The 20,047-nt window shown below is 54.2% G+C and overlaps 1 protein-coding gene across 1 annotated transcript in view; it reads right to left on the bottom strand.

The window, feature by feature from the left end:
• Positions 1 to 20,047, bottom strand: part of LOC101517526 (carnitine O-palmitoyltransferase 1, liver isoform) — a 40,124-nt gene that overhangs the window by 10,092 nt on the left and 9,985 nt on the right. Inside the window, exons 2-12 of the mRNA XM_004598261.2 lie at positions 19,510 to 19,636; positions 17,043 to 17,182; positions 15,000 to 15,171; positions 12,465 to 12,566; positions 10,066 to 10,203; positions 9,867 to 9,944; positions 7,392 to 7,499; positions 7,110 to 7,194; positions 1,447 to 1,642; positions 1,018 to 1,206; positions 365 to 470 (exon numbers count right to left, since the gene is read on the bottom strand). Of these exons, the coding sequence (XP_004598318.2) occupies positions 365 to 470; positions 1,018 to 1,206; positions 1,447 to 1,642; positions 7,110 to 7,194; positions 7,392 to 7,499; positions 9,867 to 9,944; positions 10,066 to 10,203; positions 12,465 to 12,566; positions 15,000 to 15,171; positions 17,043 to 17,182; positions 19,510 to 19,636 (1,441 nt within the window). The remainder of the gene's footprint in view (positions 1 to 364; positions 471 to 1,017; positions 1,207 to 1,446; positions 1,643 to 7,109; positions 7,195 to 7,391; positions 7,500 to 9,866; positions 9,945 to 10,065; positions 10,204 to 12,464; positions 12,567 to 14,999; positions 15,172 to 17,042; positions 17,183 to 19,509; positions 19,637 to 20,047) is intronic.

Genomic DNA, 20,047 nt, shown 5'->3' with positions numbered 1-20,047 from the left:
TGCTCATTTTAAAAACCAAAATGATGTTTAGGTAAAAGGTGTACGACCTTCCTGAAACCTAGATCTCAGTATGCTTCTTAGTATTTGCTCTACCAGTCAGTAAGCAGGAAGATCGCAAGAAGCGGGTAGAATAATGCTCAGTAAACTGAGCCACCCTCCAGGACCACGCGGTCTCATTCTTTTGGCCCTCAAAGGTGTTGCCAGGAGTCACAGCAGACATGACAGCTGCCAAAGCCATGGTCCAACTGTGCGGCACCGACTCACGTCAGACGCGCACATGATACAAGCAGACGCGTTCTGAAAGGTAGCCTGCGGTTCTGATTTTGTAAAGCAGCTTCCCCAGTCAAGTTCAAGTGACACTCACTTCCCACAGGTGGATGATGATGGGCCCGTCCGCCCACGAGTGCTCGGCATTGATGCCTATCTTGCCGTTTTTGAAGATGACTATGGTGAAGGATTTATCAAACCACCTGGTGAAACAAACATATTCATGGAACATACAGGGTCACAAAGGCAAAACACCCGAGTACGACGCCACCTTGTGGTGTTGCACTTGCCCTGCGAACGACTGGTCAGCTGACTGAATGTCTGTCTGCAGGTGGGGATCGAGCCCAGAAACCTCACAGTCAGGCTCCTACTGCCCGTCCCAGACACAAAGGGGAACTGGCCAGGGGCACACCCCGCCCCACCCCGCCAGGGGGCGCCCATCCCTTGGATATGAGGAAGAGGAGGCTGAAGGAGGGGAGGGGCCTCACAGTTCCCCGGCTGGCAAGCAAGGTCCATGCTATACCCTCTGCCACCTTGGCCAGCATCTCCAAGCAGAGGGAGCACTCTCTCTCTCTCCCTCTCTCTTTCACACACACACACTATCTCAAGCTGTGTGTGACAGTTTCAGTGGAGGAAGAAAACAAAAGTTCTACGTTCAGGCCAGCTCCTTCCTCTCATGCAGACCCTTGAGAGTGGCGTCGCCCACGTGGGACGTCGCTTCCAAGCTCCCAGGGGAGGGAAGGGTCTTACCTATCGAAACACCTGCCGTGCAGGAGGGACTTGGCATAGCTGTCCATGGACGCTTCCGGCTCTTCCTTTCTGTAGCCCTGCTCCGTTTCATCCAACGTCACGAAGAACGCTGCTTTCTCGATGGCGTCCAGAGACTGCTTGTTTTTCCCGCGTCCGAAATAGGCCTGGCGACACTTGGCCCAGGGCACTCTGCAGCAAGATCAAATGCAACTCAGCTGAGACGTGTGGCCACATAGGGACAGCTGCCTAGGGAGGTCTAGAAGGCAGACTGGTACTGTAGGGGCAGCTACTGGGTGGCAGCCGAGACAGAGCCACACACGGGCGTGTCTGCTGGTCCCTGAGGGCACTGCCCCGCTCCCTGGGGGGGACAAGGAATATAAAGCACCTGGCCGCCTCTGGGAGACAGGCCAGGTGGAGATGGCCCCGCACCTGTCGGCCGCGGTGAGGGCCGCCAGCTTGGCTTCCCCCGCCTGGGGCTCCGAGGAGTCATCCAGGATCCTCTGCATCTGCTGCTCCAGCTCCCGGGGCTTCAGCAGCCGCCCGTCGTGGTACAGCCAGACCTTGAAGTAACGCCCCTTGTGGTACACCACGATGTGCCTGCTGTCCTTGAGGTGCTGGAGGGTGTCTGGGGGCACAGGTCACACACACAGAACCCAGGGTCACGGCCACTGCGAGCGTGAGGCTGTCACACCCTGGCTTTGCCAACAGCTGTGATTCCGGACCCCGCGTCACTCCCTTTGGGTTCATGCGTCCTCCCCCAAGACTGCTGACAGCATGAAGTGCACGACAGAGGTGGGCTCTGTGGAATCGGGCAGGGTCTGGCCTTGTAGTCAGCTTGGCCACTCGCTGGATGTGTGTGTTGAGTCACCCCTAAGCCTCAATGTTCTCATCTGGGAAATGGACACAATATAGCCCTGGAGTGGCTGTACTAGAAATAAAAACAGCATCCATACAGCTCACAGATAGTAAACTCTCCAGTGAGCTTTCCACTAATGAATTACAATAGGAACCTTAGCCGGTGTTCTCAGAAGGGAAATGGAAAATGGCTCAAAGAACGAAGGCTGTTCCCTAAAATGACTCAGACAGAGAGGAGCCTCAGAAAGCGTCAACACAACAGAACCGTGATAAAGTGAAGCGCATTTCTCCAGCGTTGTGTTAGTGCTGTTCAGGGTGGGGCGTGCGGATGGCGGGACAAGACAGGGGCTGGGGGACCGCAGGATGAGCACGTCAGGTAAAACAGGTGAGTGCGAGAGGAGGCTGAGGGCACGTGATGACACGAGCCGGCCCTGCTGCCACCCGCTCAGGAAGTGACCTGCAAGAAAGACCCTGCTCCAAGGGGCCCAGAACACATTGTCTGTGCTTCCGATATGTTCGGTCAGAGCAGGGCTAGTGCATGCAGCTAAGGGGCTTCGACTGGAAACTTAGAGCTGACACACATTTAAATCCTTTCACTTAACATCAGAGGCCAAATGGAGACAAGAACTCAACGGCATCACAGCACGACCACGTGCGCGGAGTGTTACCACGTACGGAGTGTTACCACGTGCACTGAGTGTTACCACGTACGGAGTGTTACCACGTGCACTGAGTGTTACCGTGTATGGAGTGTTACCACGTACTGAGTGTTACCACCTGCACTGAGTGTTACCACGTAGGGAGTGTTACCACCTGCACTGAGTGTTACCGTGTATGGAGTGTTACCACGTACGGAGTGTTACCACCTGCACTGAGTGTTACCGTGTACGGAGTGTTACCACCTGCACTGAGTGTTACCGTGTACGGAGTGTTACCACCTGCACTGAGTGTTACCGTGTACGGAGTGTTACCACCTGCACTGAGTGTTACCGTGTACGGAGTGTTACCACCTGCACAGAGTGTTACCGTGTACGGAGTGTTACCACCTGCACGGAGTGTTACCACGTAGGGAGTGTTACCACCTGCACTGAGTGTTACCGTGTACGGAGTGTTACCAGGTACGGAGTGTTACCACCTGCACGGAGTGTTACCACGTACGGAGTGTTACCACCTGCACGGAGTGTTACCACGTATGGAGTGTTACCACCTGCACGGAGTGTTACCACGTATGGAGTGTTACCACGTGCACTGAGTGTTACCACGTACGGAGTGTTACCACCTGCACTGAGTGTTACCGTGTATGGAGTGTTACCACGTACGGAGTGTTACCACCTGCACTGAGTGTTACCATGTATGGAGTGTTACCACCTGCACTGAGTGTTACCACGTACGGAGTGTTACCACCTGCACTGAGTGTTACCGTGTACGGAGTGTTACCACCTGCACTGAGTGTTACCACGTACGGAGTGTTACCACCTGCACTGAGTGTTACCACGTGCGCGGAGTGTTACCACCTGCACTGAGTGTTACTGTGTACGGAGTGTTACCACCTGCACTGAGTGTTACCACGTATGGAGTGTTACCACCTGCACTGAGTGTTACCACGTACGGAGTGTTACCACCTGCACTGAGTGTTACCGTGTACGGAGTGTTACCACCTGCACTGAGTGTTACCACGTACGCGGAGTGTTACCACCTGCACTGAGTGTTACCGTGTACGGAGTGTTACCACCTGCACTGAGTGTTACCACGTACGGAGTGTTACCACCTGCACTGAGTGTTACCGAGTACGGAGTGTTACCACCTGCACTGAGTGTTACCACGTACGGAGTGTTACCACCTGCACTGAGTGTTACCGTGTACGGAGTGTTACCACCTGCACTGAGTGTTACCACATACGGAGTGTTACCACCTGCACTGAGTGTTACCACGTATGGAGTGTTACCACCTGTACTGAGTGTTACTGTGTACGGAGTGTTACCACCTGCACTGAGTGTTACCACGTATGGAGTGTTACCACCTGCACTGAGTGTTACTGTGTACGGAGTGTTACCACCTGCACTGAGTGTTACCACGTATGGAGTGTTACCACCTGCACTGAGTGTTACCGTGTACGGAGTGTTACCACCTGCACTGAGTGTTACCGTGTACGGAGTGTTACCACCTGCACGGAGTGTTACCGTGTACGGAGTGTTACCACCTGCACTGAGTGTTACCACGTACGGAGTGTTACCATGTGCACTGAGTGTTACCACGTACGGAGTGTTACCACCTGCACTGAGTGTTACCACGTACGGAGTGTTACCACCTGCACTGAGTGTTACCGTGTATGGAGTGTTACCACCTGCACTGAGTGTTACCACGTACAGAGTGTTACCACCTGCACTGAGTGTTGCCGTGTACGGAGTGTTACCACCTGCACGGAGTGTTACCACGTAGGGAGTGTTACCACCTGCACTGAGTGTTAGTACGGAGTGTTACCACGTGCACTGAGTGTTACCACGTACGGAGTATTACCACCTGCACTGAGTGTTACCACGTACGGAGTGTTACCACCTGCACGGAGTGTTACCACGTACGGAGTGTTACCACGTGCACTGAGTGTTACCACGTACGGAGTGTTACCACCTGCACTGAGTGTTACCACGTACGGAGTGTTACCACCTGCACTGAGTGTTACCGTGTATGGAGTGTTACCACCTGCACTGAGTGTTACCACGTACAGAGTGTTACCACCTGCACTGAGTGTTGCCGTGTACGGAGTGTTACCACCTGCACGGAGTGTTACCACGTAGGGAGTGTTACCACCTGCACTGAGTGTTAGTACGGAGTGTTACCACGTGCACTGAGTGTTACCACGTACGGAGTATTACCACCTGCACTGAGTGTTACCACGTAGGGAGTGTTACCACCTGCACTGAGTGTTAGTACGGAGTGTTACCACGTGCACTGAGTGTTACCACGTACGGAGTATTACCACCTGCACTGAGTGTTACCACGTACGGAGTGTTACCACCTGCACGGAGTGTTACCACGTACGGAGTGTTACCACCTGCACTGAGTGTTACCACGTACGGAGTGTTACCACCTGCACTGAGTGTTACCGTGTATGGAGTGTTACCACCTGCACTGAGTGTTACCACGTACAGAGTGTTACCACCTGCACTGAGTGTTGCCGTGTACGGAGTGTTACCACCTGCACTGAGTGTTACCGTGTACGGAGTGTTACCACCTGCGCGGAGTGTTACCACCTGCACTGAGTGTTACCGTGTACGGAGTGTTACACCTGCACGGAGTGTTACACCTGAGATCCCAGGGAGCAGTAAAGGAAACAAAGCAAAGAAAGGGACGGAACTGGAAGAGAAGTGTTGAAGTTATTTAAATTAGTGAGAATACAGATGACCAGGTATCTAGGTACCCTAATGCAAGGCAAACTGTATACTGAAATTTTCACGGGAGATGCTGCACTTCTGTACCACACAGTGACGCTGTGCCTTTGACCCACTGCTGTCCTTAGGACGTATGTGGACACGGACACTCTGAGGACACAGGGCCACGAGGACCCTCTTGGAAGGCGAGGGGAGACGCTGCCGGAACAACCACAGCTGCTGAAGCATTGGACTGGTGGCCTCCAGGGAGACATGAAGCACCTGCGACCTACGTCATGCGGTCTGTGGCATCCGTCAAGGCAGCCACAGAAAGCCAACGCACTCAGGAGGCAGCGTGCCAAAGTACACTTGACGAGAACAAGAGAACGGCAGGTAGTTCAGAACACTCCGGCAGGCCAAGGGCAAGCTCTTCACTGCTGGGAAAGACACCCTGTCCAAACTCCAACGGAAACATCCCTTTAGCTGAGTCACCCCACCTGCACCTGACCACGCCTGCATGGATGCTTATTTTACATGAACTTGTCACATCCAATGTTCACATAACCAAATCTGCTTCCCTGTAACCCAGAGAGCTCGGACAGCTTCCTGCTCCCCCGATGGCAGAGTCTTCCCCACAGCTGGCATACATGACCCTAAAGGCAGATCCCTGCAGCATTCAGGAGGCCTGGAAAAGCAGACTCCTCCAGGCCACACTGCAGTGGCTACTTCTTTAAACACTGGCCCTTGGGGCCGTGGCTGCTGCTTCTCTTCGGTCTTTCCTTTGTGAGATTTACCCATTTGAAAGCCAGACTTAGAGAGAGACAGAGAGAGGTCTTCAATCTGCTGGCTCACTCCCCAAACGGCTACGACAGCGAGAGTCAGGCCAGGCCCAAGTCGGGAGCCAGGAGCTCCATCTGGCTCTCCCATGTGGCCCCAGGGCCCCCACACTTCACTCCCCAACACTCCCCAGTGCACCAACAGGGTGCTGCATGGGAACTTCGCAGCCAGGACTCAGCTGGTGCCCGCATGCGCTGGCGGCGTCGCAGCAGGCGGCTTACCACACCACACGCGGTGCCAGACCCAGAAGCTTGTTGCCTCTTCCACCCTCCCTTGTGCGGCACACCTTTGGGGCTTCCTCGCCTGGCTTCCCCTCCCCTCCCCGCCCCTCCCTTCTCTTCTCTCTTGTCTCCTCCCCAGCCTCTCCAGGGCTGCCTCGCCTAAGGCTCAGCCCTTCCTCTGTGAAGTAAAGTTGCCACTAAATTACTGCTAAACCAATCTTGGTTGCCTCACGTACCTTGGCCCAGGGAATATCTGTCAATAACACTGGAATAAAACAATGTGGATAAAACAGGGAAGGCCCAGACGAGCAGAGCATTAAACCAGGTAGGCAGAGAGGAGAAGGCAGGCATCACATTTTAGCAATGACTGAGGTTGGCCTCTCTGTAACTCAAGGCAGTTCCAAGCAGGCGATCCCCTGGGCCTGGCAGGGGGACCTTAAGCCGCACGGTGGAGATGGAGACGGATGGGCCGTGGCAGTTTTGAGGTAGCAAGGATTTACTCTTTTAAACTAACATGACCAAAAGAAAAAAAAAAAGAACAAACTAATGTGAATATATGAAACAAAATAGCCTTTGGAACAGCCCAAGAGCCCAGGATGGGCCCCACTTGTGCCCAAGGGTGGCGGTTCCCCTGTCCCCAGGGCTGGGACGCTGGCACAGTAGGGCCCTCTGACTACCACCCCACGACGCTGGCCAGGGCTCACTGAGTGAAGAGCCTGGGCTAAAACCTCCTGTTCAGAAAGCTGGATCAGCCTCAGAGCCTTCTAGAAGGCTTCTGTAGGAGCACAAGCCCTGTGGAAACCCCACTCACCTATCTCCTCCCCCGGGATGCGAGTCGTGTTAAACATCCTCTTCCACTGCGCGGAGCAGAGGGGAATCGCAGATCCCAGCAGAATCTGTAGCAAAAACGTTTCCAATCAGCAAACAAACAGGACAATTCTATTCAATAACAACAACAGCTAGCAAGTTCTGACCACACATTAAAATGCTGAACTGGCTTGGTCTGTGCAGTGGGTCGCACACCCCACGTGGGATAAGACCAGTGACCCTGGGGAGAGCTGGCCGGCAGGACTGTCTCCAGCCGCCTGCTTACCGGCGTGATCTCCTCGCGGTCCACCTTGTGTCTGTACAGCAGGGTGGCGTGGATGGTGTTGCCTGCGCGCGCCGCCTGGACGTGGCTTGGAGTGAGGTACAGCAGGTCCTGCAGGGGGACAAACACAGCCTCATCCAACACGCCAGCGGTGTCTCCACGCTGCTCAGTCACCGAGGGTGCGCACACCATCAGTGCTCAGTCCACCTGCTGCTGGATTCACACGCACAGTGCCAAACGTTTCCATTTCCCACAACTGTAAGAAAAGACGGCAGAAAACACATCTGGGCAGAACACACACAACAAACACGAGAGGGGAAGGGCCTTCGCTCCCCGAAGCAGGTGCCGACAGCTGGATGAGCTAGACGAGCCGGTCACTACACAGGACTGAGCACCCCCGCTGAGGACGCCTCCAGTGACCGTCAGACAAAGGAGGGTGAGGTGCAGGGAGACGACAACGCATACCCCTCTGCATCTCAGCCCAGCGAGGGGCTGAGCTCAGGTGGGCACCTGCTTTTTTCACTTCAGAAGTTTTTGTTATGTATGTGTATATATATATGTGTGTGTGTGTGTGTATTTATACATATAACTATATATATGTATTAAAAATGTATTTATTGGACAGAGTCACAGAGAGATAGAGAGCTCTTCCATGTGCTGTTTCACTCCCCACATGGCAGCAAAGTCCATGGCTGGGCCCGCTCTGATGGCTCAGTGGCTAAATCCTCACCTGGCATGCACTGGAGCATGTCCCAGCTGCTCCACTCCCCATCCAGCTCCCTGCTTGTGGCCTGGGAAAGCTGTAGAGGACGGCCCAAAGCCTTGGATTCTGCACTCACATGGGAGACCCGGAAGAGGCTCCTGGCTTCAGATTGGCTCAGCTCCAGCCACTGCGGCCAGTTGAGGAGTGAAGCAACAGATGGAAGATCTTTTTGCTGTCTCTCCTTCTCTCTGTAGACCTCACTTTCCAATAAAAATAAATAAATCTTGGGCCCGGCGCAGTAGCCTAGCGGCTAAAGTCATTGCCTTGCATGCACTGGGATCCCATATGGGCGCCGGTTCGTATCCCAGCAGCTCCACTTCCCATCCAGCTCCACGCTTGTGGCCTGGGAAACTTGTGGTTCCCCTCCTGTGGCTGTGTGGATAAAGAGCTTTTCCCAGCTGGAAGGGTGGGGCTGGCATCGAGGTACAGCAGGCTGAGCAGCCTGCGACAGGGCTGGTGAGTCCTTGCTGCTCTCCTTTCATTCCTGCACCCTGCTACAGTGCCTAGGGTCCCAGTCCTTGGGCCCCTGCACGCCCATGGGAGACCCGGAGGTAGTTCCAGTCCAGGCCAGGCCTGGTCCAGCCCCGATCACTGCAGCCACTTGGCAAGTGAGTCTGCAGAGACAATACCCCCCCTCCCCAAAACAAAAGGGCAAGGGACCTGTAGCCCAGAGTGAAACTGACAGCGAGGTGCACACAGCCGCTTTCAAAGGGCCACGTTTTGAGCGCCCGTGCTGTCCCCTAATTTGGCTTCTTGCCAACGGGCCCTCTGGAGGCGGCATGTAATGGCCCAAGTGGTTGAGTCACCACCACGTGCATAGATGCTGAGTTTGGGGTTCCTGGCCTCTGCTTGGCCGAAACCTGGCCCAGCTACTGAGGGGAGTGAGTTTACCCAAAGGGGTTCACTGTGTTTCAAAATATATGTATGCACAAGATGGCAGCATAGTGGGGGAAGACACACACGGCTGCCCCACTTCCCATCCAGCTCCCTGCTTATGGCCAGGGAATGCAGTTGAGGACGGCCCAAAGCCTGGGCCCCTGCACCTGCATGGGAGACCTGGAAGAAGCTCTTGGCTCCTGGCTTTGGATTGACTCAGCTTTGGTTGTGGCCTTTGGGAAGTGAATAAGGCTGAAGAGCTTCTTTTCCACAACTCTTTCAATAACACCCCTTCCAGACACGCATATGGGTATATTGGGGGTGGGGGGAGGCAGCTATGTATTTGTGTGAAATATCAATTCTGGGGTCAGTGCAATGGTTCACATGGTTAATCCTCTGCCTACAAGTGTCATCAACCCTTTTGGGCACTGGTTCATGTCCTGGCTGCTCCACTGCTTATGGTCTGGGAAAGAAGCAAAAGATAGCAGAGGGGCACGCTCCTGGCCAGCCCTGCTGCCTTGCTCTAGGCTGCTAACTGCCAGGCTGCTGAAGCACTGGGTGCTGTAAGCAGCAGGACTGGGATGCCCACGGCGAGGAGCTCCCAGCACCCACAGAGCCGTGCCTGTCCCTCAGCCTCCCCTGCAGCAGCTCAGCACCCGTGAGCACCCACGGAGACACAGGGACGATCCGCATCCTCGGTGGGAAGCAGCCGGGCTCCCGCACAGGATTAGGAAGCTGGGGCCGTGGACGCAGGACCAGGAGGAACAGGGGTCACATCGCTCCCCAGAGCTGTCCCAGGAAGCCACCACTGGGCAGGTGACCCCGTCTGACGGACTCACCATCGCGTAGTAGTTGCTGTTCACCATGAGCGGCCCGCGCCCTCGCAGGTAGACGTACTCCTCCCACCAGTCACTCACCTGGGGGGTGCAGACACAAGACCAGGGAGAAGCCCCGTGAGTGCTGTGTGCAGGCATGGCAGCACCTACACGGACAGTCCAGAAAAGGCTCCAAGTAGGTGGTCAACAGGCGCGCACTTACATAATTTGTGGCCCACCAGGACTTCAGTTTCAAATACCACTGCAGTTTGGGCCCCAGCTTGATAGCAAAATCTTGCGCAAGCGCCGTCATCCGTTTAAAATCTCCTTCGTTCATAAGGGGCCTCATGGATTCCAGGTACTGGAACGAACAGAAAACACCAATGCAAAACAAATTGACCAAAGCCTACATTTTTCCTTCCTGTGATTTAGGGAAAGTTCCAACATAACGACCAAGGTTTTAAAACCCTTTCCACGTTGGTTCTGCCTGTGCTTGGACAATCACAGGAGACAGGAAGGGCTGCCCCGGGCCAGCATGAATCCATGAGCCTGCACATATATTTGTTCTTAATGTATTTATTTTACTTGGGAAATCAGTTACAGAGCGAGCGAGGTCTTCTATCAGCTGGTTCACTCCCCAAATGACTGCAACAGCCAGAGCTGGGCTAGTTTGAAGTCAGGAGCTTCTTCTTGGTCTCCCACATGGGTGCAGGGGTCCAAGGAGTTGAGCCATCCTCTGCTGCTTTCCCAGGCATAAGCAGAAAGCTGGATGGGAAATGAGGCAGCTGGGATTTGAACCAGCACTCGTTTGGGATGCTGGTGCTGCTAGGTAGAAGAGTAGCCTGTTACACCACCACACTAGCCCCCTCCAGATAGCTTTTAACTGGGGCCTCTGGAGGGGGCTGTTGGATGCCGTGGTCATCTGTGACTCACCTTGGCGTGCCTGGTTTGATAGGTTCTCCACCTCTGATGCAGTTTTTGCTACTGCCACCCTGGGAGGCTGCAGACTTAAGTACTTGGACTCCCTGCCACCTAAACGGAGGGTCTGGCTTAAGTTCTGGCATGCAGGGTTTGGTTGGCCCAGTCTCGACTACTGAGGTCATTTGGGGAATGGACCAGCGGATGGGGGATTTCTGTTTCTCTGTATATTACTGTCTTTGTGGCTTGCAAATAAAATGAAAATAATAAAAATGTTTTTTAAAAAAAGAAAATTTAAGAGATATTAACTTATCCTGTGGGATCTCAGGTTGTAGAAATAGCGAAACTAAAACCATGATCTATGGCTGGCTGACTATGTCAACGGTACTGCCTCAACATGTGAGTTGAAGCCCAGGATTCTCCTATAAACCAGACTCCTGTGGAGAAGGGAGGGCGTGAGCAGCACTGGCAGCTGGCATGCAGGGGCGCCTTGCCTGTGCATGTTCTAGTGGCATTGCTGGTGGCAGAGGGAAGAGCGTCAATGTTCGTGGATGGGTGGATGAGGACACAGTCAGCCGCATAAAGGGATTGTATCTCGTGCTACGACAGGATGACTCCTAAGCACAGTTAGGTGAAAAGGGCACACACACAAACACACACACACCTACACACTCCCCCTACACCCACCCACACACACACACACCTACACACACCTACACACACACAGAGTGGGATTTTATGTGACCAAAAAAAGTCCTGGACTAGAAGGCAGTGACAGGTGCACAATGTTAAAAATGTGCTTAATGTCAGTGAATTGTCCTTTTCAGAACAACTAAAAGTCTAGTTACATTGTTGAATCCTAATTTTAAAAAGACGGAAACAAAGACATACAGCCACTCCCCCAACTTTTTCTGGAAGGACAAAAAGAAAGACATGGTTGTCAGGAGAAAATGAACTCCTGTGGAAATTGTTGTTTTCAAGGAGCCAGGACAAGTCTCTGACTTCGAAATGGTGGCAGGCATGCGGAAGCAGGCTGTCCTCAGGTTGGCCCTCTGTGGTCATGCCCACATTTGGCTGTCCAGGTCACAGAGGACACGCTCGCCTGAACAATCAGATCCAATACTTTCATCACCTACCAGTAGAGAAAAACGGACCCATTCAAGCACAACACGAGGAGGTTCTGCCCCACGCTACACCGTGATTGAGCTTGGAAGAAGTTACGCATAAGAACGGATACGGAAGGGCTGCACCCGGGGAAGTACCTAGAACAGGCACGTTCAGAGAGCGGGCAGGCAGGCGTGAGGACACGAGAGGCAGCGAGCGGGCATGGCAGGTGTCTGTGATGCGGTGCTGGACCACAGGGAAGCTCTGTGAACCAACAGTGACATGGTTGCCTAGCACTGTGGACAGAATTAGTACCAAGCAACTGAAAATGGCCAGACCGGCAAATGCTCTGTATTGACCAGATGTAAAACAACATAATATCCTGAAGCTCACTGAAATATATGATTCATCACTTATTATGAAACTTGTTTAAAAAAATAAAACATTTGTCTTATGGTTTCTCTATGAAACTCAACAGCATTGTAAAAACAAAAAACCAAAAACCAAAGGTATTACATGTTTGTGATGTTGTGGGTGAAGTAGCCAAGTACAGCGAGCGCCTTAAGAGCACGTGAAGACACGTGCCTTGGGGACACCTACCCTGTGCACGGTGTCGTTCAAAGCTGGAACGGGCAGGCGGGGGAGGCAAGTCTGGAAACTGTACAACGTGGGCTTCCGGCATGAAAAAACCTTGACCATGGCCTGAGGAACAGAAGGTTACACTTTCAAAGTCAATATGACGTGCACAGTCTGACTTGTTCCCATTCGGCAGGAATTCATTTTCCCTCTCCTCGCACGGCTCAGCAAGCCACACGATACCCCCCAGGTCGAAGCAAAGCCGTGTGTGACCGAGGTGGGGAGACGCAGCTGCCCTGAGACGCTCGCGGGCCAGGCCTTGGCGGTCTGGAACAACCCGGCCTGACGTGCTTAGGCACGTGGCCTTTTACCCACCTCCTTGGGTGAGGCCCCTGGTTCCAGAAACAGGGCATGGGGGCTGCTCTGAGGCCCCAACCCTCAAGTCACCGCCAGGGAGAGCCACGTGATCCCTGTGGGCACTGCAGGCCTCCAGAAGAGCACATTTATCTGCCATGGGCCCTTGTCTGGGTGGGAGGATCCAGACTTTTAAAACCAACAGTATATAGAATACATATAATAAGTCATAAATATAATAGAGAATATACACTAGGTATATTATGTGTATAGTTTATCTAATTAATTGAATCCTCACGCAAATCCACACAAAGGTGCTGCTCGGCTCACACTGTGTGAGGACAGTCTGCCTAGGCCTACAGTGCTGGCTCAGCATTGCAGGAACTGCAGGGTCTTCTGGGGGGCAGAACTAAAGCCATCCTGCAGACTGCGGGGAACCGTCCCTAATCTCTTAGTATTGCCACTTCTCGACAAACTGGAAAGCTTACATCTCAACAACAGACTAAATTGGTTTGTGTAAGAGTGGAGCCAGGGTTGTGTGCTAGCCAGGGCTGTGTAGTGGGGTCAGGGCTGTGCGTTGGAGCCAGGGTTGTGTGTGGGGTCAGGGTTGCGTGTGTGGCCAAGGTTCTGTGGTGGGGCCCGGGTTGTCTGTGCAATCAAGGTTGTGTAGGCGGTCAGGGTTGTGTAGGTTAGTCAGAGTTGTGTAGTGGGTCTAGGTTATGTGTGGGGTCAAGATTGTATGGTGGGGTCAGGGTTGTGTGTGTGGCCAGGGTTGTGTGGCCCGGGTTGTCTGTGGATCAAGGTTGTGTAGGTGGTCCGGGTTGTATAGGCGGTCAGGGTTGTGTAGGCAGTCAGGGTTGTGTGGCGGGTCAGGGTTGCCTGTCGGGCCGGGGTGAGTAGAATGACCCTGAGGAAGGCAGGGGCAGCCAGCCCAGCCCACAAGTTCCCTGAGCAGGTAGCTTGACGCTCAACTTCCAGGGCACACGAACAGGCCAAAGCTGGTATTCCTGCTTCCTGTGGACTAAGCCTGTGAACCAGCCGAGAGAGAAAAGATTTGAAGAAAGTCATCCTAATAAAACCAGTTTCATTAAAAGCACCTAGTCCATTTCACCCAGTGTGGGTTAACAGGGCATATGGTTCTTCATAAGCTGCTGGGCCCCCAAGACCCATGGGCGGTCCCAGAAGCCCCAGGGCAGGGACCGCAGGTGCACAGATGCCACAGTCCCAGCTCCAGGCCCTGCCGGGATCTTAGGGGGTCCGAGGGTCGGAGAAGGAGGCCTCGAAATCCCGGTCAGGCTTTTTCTTTCAGAAAGCCCGAGCTCTTGGCATTGGGTTAGTGAGCCCTGGGCAGTGTCCACAGACGGCTGAACCTTGAACTAGGGAGCCTCGGGCTGAGAGCCAAGGTGAAGGCATGGGTCACAGAGGCCAAGGAGACCACGGAGCGCTTCCGGACGGCCGGACAGAGAACGCGCTCATCTGATAAACGAAGTCCAGCAGCCGGCAGACAACACTTGGCACTCGCTGACAGCGCTGAAGAGAAACGCTCTTTGGCAGTAAGTAGCTGCTCCAATCCCCTCCAGCAATCACAAGTCGAGATTGAAATCACACCAAGTGTAAAAGGAAGAGGGTCCCCCCGGGACCCTGCTTTAAACTTGAAAGCCAGGACAGGAGTGCGGGAGAACTGCTCAGGCATAGGAGCACAATGACAAATGACCACAGTTACTCGTCTGTTTCAAGATAGCTCGCAGATGGCGTCTAGAATGCTGTCCATACCTTAGGACATAACAACCTCTTCAGGTTGTCTTATGTCAGGATCAATCATTGTGTTCCAAAAAGTATTTCCATTTCACGTATGTTTTCAAAATGATTGTCATACAATTACACATGAAATAAAAAACCTCATTATTAAAGAAGAGTGCTGCTAACACAAAGAACAACACCTTTGCAGTGACAGGAATTCCATGACCCCGCTCTGATCACTGTACGCTGCGTAAATCTATTGAGATACCACATTGTACCCCAAAAATATGCAGGTGTTTCAGGAAGTTCTTGGGGAAATGGAATTAAAAGATAAGCTTGCCTTCATTCAGGAACTTGTAAAGTTGATCCGCAGCGTTTACACAGAACCCGCGAATCATGAACTTCCTGATACTGTTTGAACCGCAGACCTGCCCACCCAGCTCCTCCCGAGCACGACCCCCTCACCATCCAGATCCTGGTGGCGCGACCCATCTTGCCGTGCTCGGCGAACATCCAGCCGTGGTAGGAGAGCAGCACCTTCAGGGAGTAGCGTATGGCGACGATGAGGGTCACCCAGAGGCCCGTGCCGAAAAGCACGCCGCTGACCACATTCTGTGTCCGGCTGGACATGTAGCCCCTGGGGAGAGAGGAGAGCCATGCCCACTGCTGAGCCGGGGCTGGGGCCAGCACAGGGGACGGGGCAGGGGATGGGGCTGTGACCAAGTGGCTGCAGTGACTGCATGGGAGCCACACCCACTCCTGAGTTGGGGCTAGGGCCAGGGACTGGGGCCAGGAGCTGGGGCTAGGCGTTAGGGCTGGGGCCAGGGGCTGGGGCTGGGGCTGGCGCCAGGGGCTAGGGCTGGGGCCAGGGGCTAGGGGCTGGGGCTGGGGCCAGGGGCTGGGGTTAGGGGCCAGGGGCTAGGGGCTAGGGGCTGGGGCTGGGGCTGAGGTTGGGGCTAGGGCTGAGGCTGGGGCCCAACTTAAAACATGGGCTAGGGCTGGGGCCAGGGGCCAGGGGCTAGGGCTGGGGCCAGGGAATCGGACGGGACTCGGGTCAAGTGGCTGCAGTGACTGTGTGGGAGCCAAGTCCACTTCTGAGCTGGGGCAGCTGTCGCGAGTCCTTAAGGCTGCCCCGTGCTATGGAAGTGCCTTCAGAGCCATGTTTTAAGTTGGGCGATCCTTGCCCAAGCTGTGTCTTCAGCAAGGACACTACTGCCCATTGGGGACAGCAGAAGGTGGGGTCTCACCTGGAAACTGTCTGACTCCCATTTTGAGAGTATGATGGGCTCCCTGGCTGTACTAAGAAGATGCTGGGGAGAGCTCAGGCTCTGGCTTGAGGGACCCAGCTGCCCACTTTCTGCTTATTGCAAGGCTAGGTATTACTTGCTAAGACTACTGCCTTAATCACAATTAGCCACATATAAAAGCTCTTGCAGAGCCACATCTATGCTCAAAGCGTCACGTCCTGCCCAGTTCTGTCAGTTCTTTGACAAAAGCAAATGGGAAGTTGCCCTGGTCTCGGGCAGGCCCTCAGAGGAGGCTCAGTGCCCGTGGGGGCCAGCATGAGCCTGGAGCTGGTGCTGCCCCGGTATCAGGCAAGCCTTTGGGGTAGGCTCGGTGCCTGTGGGGGCCAGCATGAACCCAGAGCTAGCACTTCCCTGGTCTCAAGAAGCCTTTGAGGAAGGCTTGGTGCCCGTGGGGGCCAGCATGAGCCTGGAGCTGGTGTTACCCTGGTCTCGGGCAGGCCTTTGGGGAAGGCTCGGTGCCCATGGGGGGCAGCACTGAGCTCAAGCCTGGCAGAGCTTCCCACTCCTCCCTCCATGCCCCCTGCCAATCCCTCCCTGACGCTTCCTCACGGGCACCGGCAAGACCCCCATGAGGCCGCATGGCCCCGGGTTGCCCCTGAGAGCCCAGCAGGGCGACAGGGCCAGCTCACCAGGTCACCAGGACAGCAGGGGAGCTCAGGAAACGAGCTGCCCTCAGGAGCATGCCCAGCAGAGCCCAGCTGAGGCCCAGGACCTGGTCCCAGCTGGGAGACACTAACTTCCCTGAAGGCCCCTCAGGCCTCTAGAACTGTGGGTTCCCTGGGGGTCCTAGACCACTCAAAAGGAGCCAGCAGGGGCCGGTGTTCCAGAATGGGGCAAAGGAAGGCCATGTCGGGGCCATCCCAGCCCTTTTTAGGGACCCTGTGGCAGGCCAGCAGGTGCCCTGGCCTGTCCCTCATCTCACCCCTTGTCGTACTCAGGAAGGAAGGGCCACAAGGGACTGTTAACTCCCAGGGGACCTTCAACGCCACTGACAGGTGCAGGAAATAAGAAAATTGACATGGGAACATCTAACAGTTCCAGTGAATTCCAGAACCGTGAAAGGCATGGAGGTATTTGGGAGTAAGGCAATACTGGAAGATATCTCTCTGTGACCCTCTGCCTGTGAAATAGTAAATCTTTTAAAAAATAACAAAGCATTCTTTATAATAAATCGACAATTAAAAAAAAAAGTAATACTTACATACTGCCAAGGGTCCGGCTGATCTTCGCGATGATCCCCAAGGAGGGGTCCACCTTGCCGTACATGGATGACATGACGCCCACCACCACAATGAACCAGCTGGAGGGGCCTGCTGGGTACATGCCCGTGATGATGGCATTCTAGAATAAAACAAGGGAGCTGTGAGTGCACCACCTTGCCCCCCATGACTGAGTGGCTGTGACATCAGGCACCTGGGGAATGAGGGGAGCCCACTCTCACCTGCTGGAAATCCTCTCCTGAGGCCCAGGCTGCAGCCTGGCCAGCCACATCTGCTCTGTCCCTTGCTCTGAGTCAAAGCCCTTCCTGTGACAGTCTCCCCAGGACATTACAGTCAGCCACGCAGAGGGTCGACAGCTTCCTGAGCTCCCCCATGCGGACCCCGACCCCACTGCAGGAGGGGTATCCCTGAGTCATGGCCAAGTCCTCTCCGACCTGCTGGGCGGAGGACGCCCTGAGACCTGGGCTCCAGCTGCAACCCACTCTCCCTTCACTCCTGATCCGGACTCTCAAAGTACTTCCTGGAAACCTAACTCCACAGCAGGAATTTTCTGGAAAATGCTCTACTTCCCACCCCATGAAAGGAGTGTGGGAGAGGGAAAGTATCTACGAAACAAATGAGCAAATGTCTGATAACTGTTCAGACTGGGAGCCAGCGGGGGTCAGCGTCCTATTCATTTGTGTGTATATTAATGACTTCAAATTTTATAAAATTCTTCCTAAAACTGCCTTAGTAAGATGTTGTTTGAACAATGAATTAAAAATCTACAAGCAAAAACAAAGAAAACCAAGAAACGCTGGGGCCTGCACCTGTGACACCAGCCTCTCATGGGACACTGCTTCCACTTCCAGCTGCTCCACTTGGAATCCAGCTTGTGCTAGGGCAGCCAGGAAACCAATGGAAGCTTGGCCCCTGTTGCGGGCTAAGGGGTAGATTAGTGCTGGATGGACTGAGCAGGAACAGGAACTGGGCTTGGCTAAAAACACCGAGACTAACTGGACTCATCTGTACCCAATCTCCTGCTAAATGAGGACGTGGGTGAAGAGTATATAAGGAGAGGTAAACGAGCAATAAACGGAGACTTCGGAGACACTTCCACCATCGCTGGTCTCCTGTCGGTGCTTCATCCCAGACCCTCTCCCTGTCCACGTTACTGGCTCTGCTGGCCGGAGCAGGCCCCAGGCTTGGGAGACCCAGATGGAGTTCCTGCTTTGTCGCTTTGGTCTAGCGAGCCCTGACCTCACCCCTCCCCTCTGTAACTTTGCTTTAAAGAAATAAATCTTAAAAACCAAGAAATACCTATCATGACTGCATCTGAATCCTGCTAGGGAATGTTGTTACACGTCAGCCTCACCAGCTTCTCAAATGTTGGAGGATGTTGGGTGAAGCCAAACAACGCACGGAGTCATTAAACCAAAGGGAGGAGCAGAGGGCGGTTCTCCCAGGCACCCAGCCCCGTGAGCCCCTCTTCCTCAGGGCACCTGCGCGTCCCTATCAGCCCACGCCATTTCTTGTTCTTCACTTTTATATCTGCTCGTCTGGCCAGCTCTTGCCAAGAATCCAGTCAAGGTTGGCTTTTCCTGGGGGCATGGTGCCATCCAGCGTGGCACCGGCCGTTTCCACTGGTGGCCGGGCCCACGGAGGCAGCAGCTGAGCTGGGGACACTGCAGAGAGCTGGCTCCCTGAGGCAAACCCTAGCTCCAGCAGCTTCTCGCCGGCTTTCTCCACAGCCTCTGCTCCCACGGGAGGGAGTGGGCAACCTACACACTGCATGGCAGCTCCCGTGGGGGTGGGGTGGGGTGTGGCAGCTCCGTTTGCGGGGGGGCACTCACTGTGACTCGGTGAACTGCTGTTCATTTTGTTTCAAATATATACATTAATCATTCCTCGGACTTTTAAGAATACATTAAAATTAATGCAAAAAAACAAAAACAAAAAAACTCGTGCTAAAACTGGGAAGCCAACACCCCCTTGTTCAGGCTGTCAGAATCGGGAAGAGCCCAGAATATGCTGGAAATCACAATGGCCGTTTTCAGTTTGCGAGTATTCCACCAGCAAGGCAGTTACTAAAGAAACTCACCTACATTTGGGGAAAACGCCTTTTGGCCAGGGAATAAAGGAGACTAATTTCTGCTTGGCCTCCCTCAGCACCCAGGCTGTTCACGACAGGGTCACCGAGTCGTGCCTCCTAAGGGGACAATGTCTTACGAGGACCCAAGACGGGCTGCTCTTGGCCTCTCTTCCACTCAGCCCTCTACCCGCCTCCCAGGGTTTCTTTAAGAACTCGGGGAGTGCATGTGAGGGTGCTACCTAGGCCAATGTCCCAGGGGAGCATACGTTCGGGGCCAATGACCAGCCTGGGCCACACTGGCTTCAACAGCAGCGAAGCCCCCTTCTTAGGCGGTGAGGGTATCCACTGTACACACACTTAAACAAATACTGCAAAACCTTGGATCTCAGGAGGCTCTTCTTCCAGGAATGCAGCTGAGGGAGCCGGAGTTCCTGGAGGGCGTCATGGTCGAGGTGGCCTGTGGGGCCGGGGAGCGGCTGAGCAGCTGCCATCTCCGGGGACCACCTGGGGAGAAGGGGAGCAGAAGATGTTCCCTACAGAGTCATTCTGACTTCGCTGCAACTTTTCATTAGCATGTTGGATTTGGGGGCTGCTGTGTGGCTTGGCTGCTCCACTCCAGATCCAGCTCTCTGATGCTGGCTTGGGAAGCGGCAGAGACTGGTCCCAGTCCTTGGGCCCCCGGCATGCATGTGGAGACCAGAAGATGCTCTTGGCACCAACCTGGCTCAGCCTTGGCCGTTGGGGTCACATGGAGAATGAACAGGTGGATGCAAGATATTTTTTTTCCTCTCTTTTTCGTTCTCTCCGTGACGTTTTCAAATCTAAAAATAAATCTTCACATCCTCTCTCGCATCCGCTCCCCTGTCTAACAGAGGCCAGGCCAGGGAAAGCATTACCTAGCGGCCCCGCCCCGCC

Source organism: Ochotona princeps, chromosome 4, assembly GCF_030435755.1.
Source record: "Ochotona princeps isolate mOchPri1 chromosome 4, mOchPri1.hap1, whole genome shotgun sequence".
NCBI lineage: Eukaryota > Metazoa > Chordata > Mammalia > Lagomorpha > Ochotonidae > Ochotona > Ochotona princeps.
The sequence above is the reverse complement of the archived record's forward strand: the minus strand, read 5'-3'. Positions and strand labels throughout refer to the sequence as shown.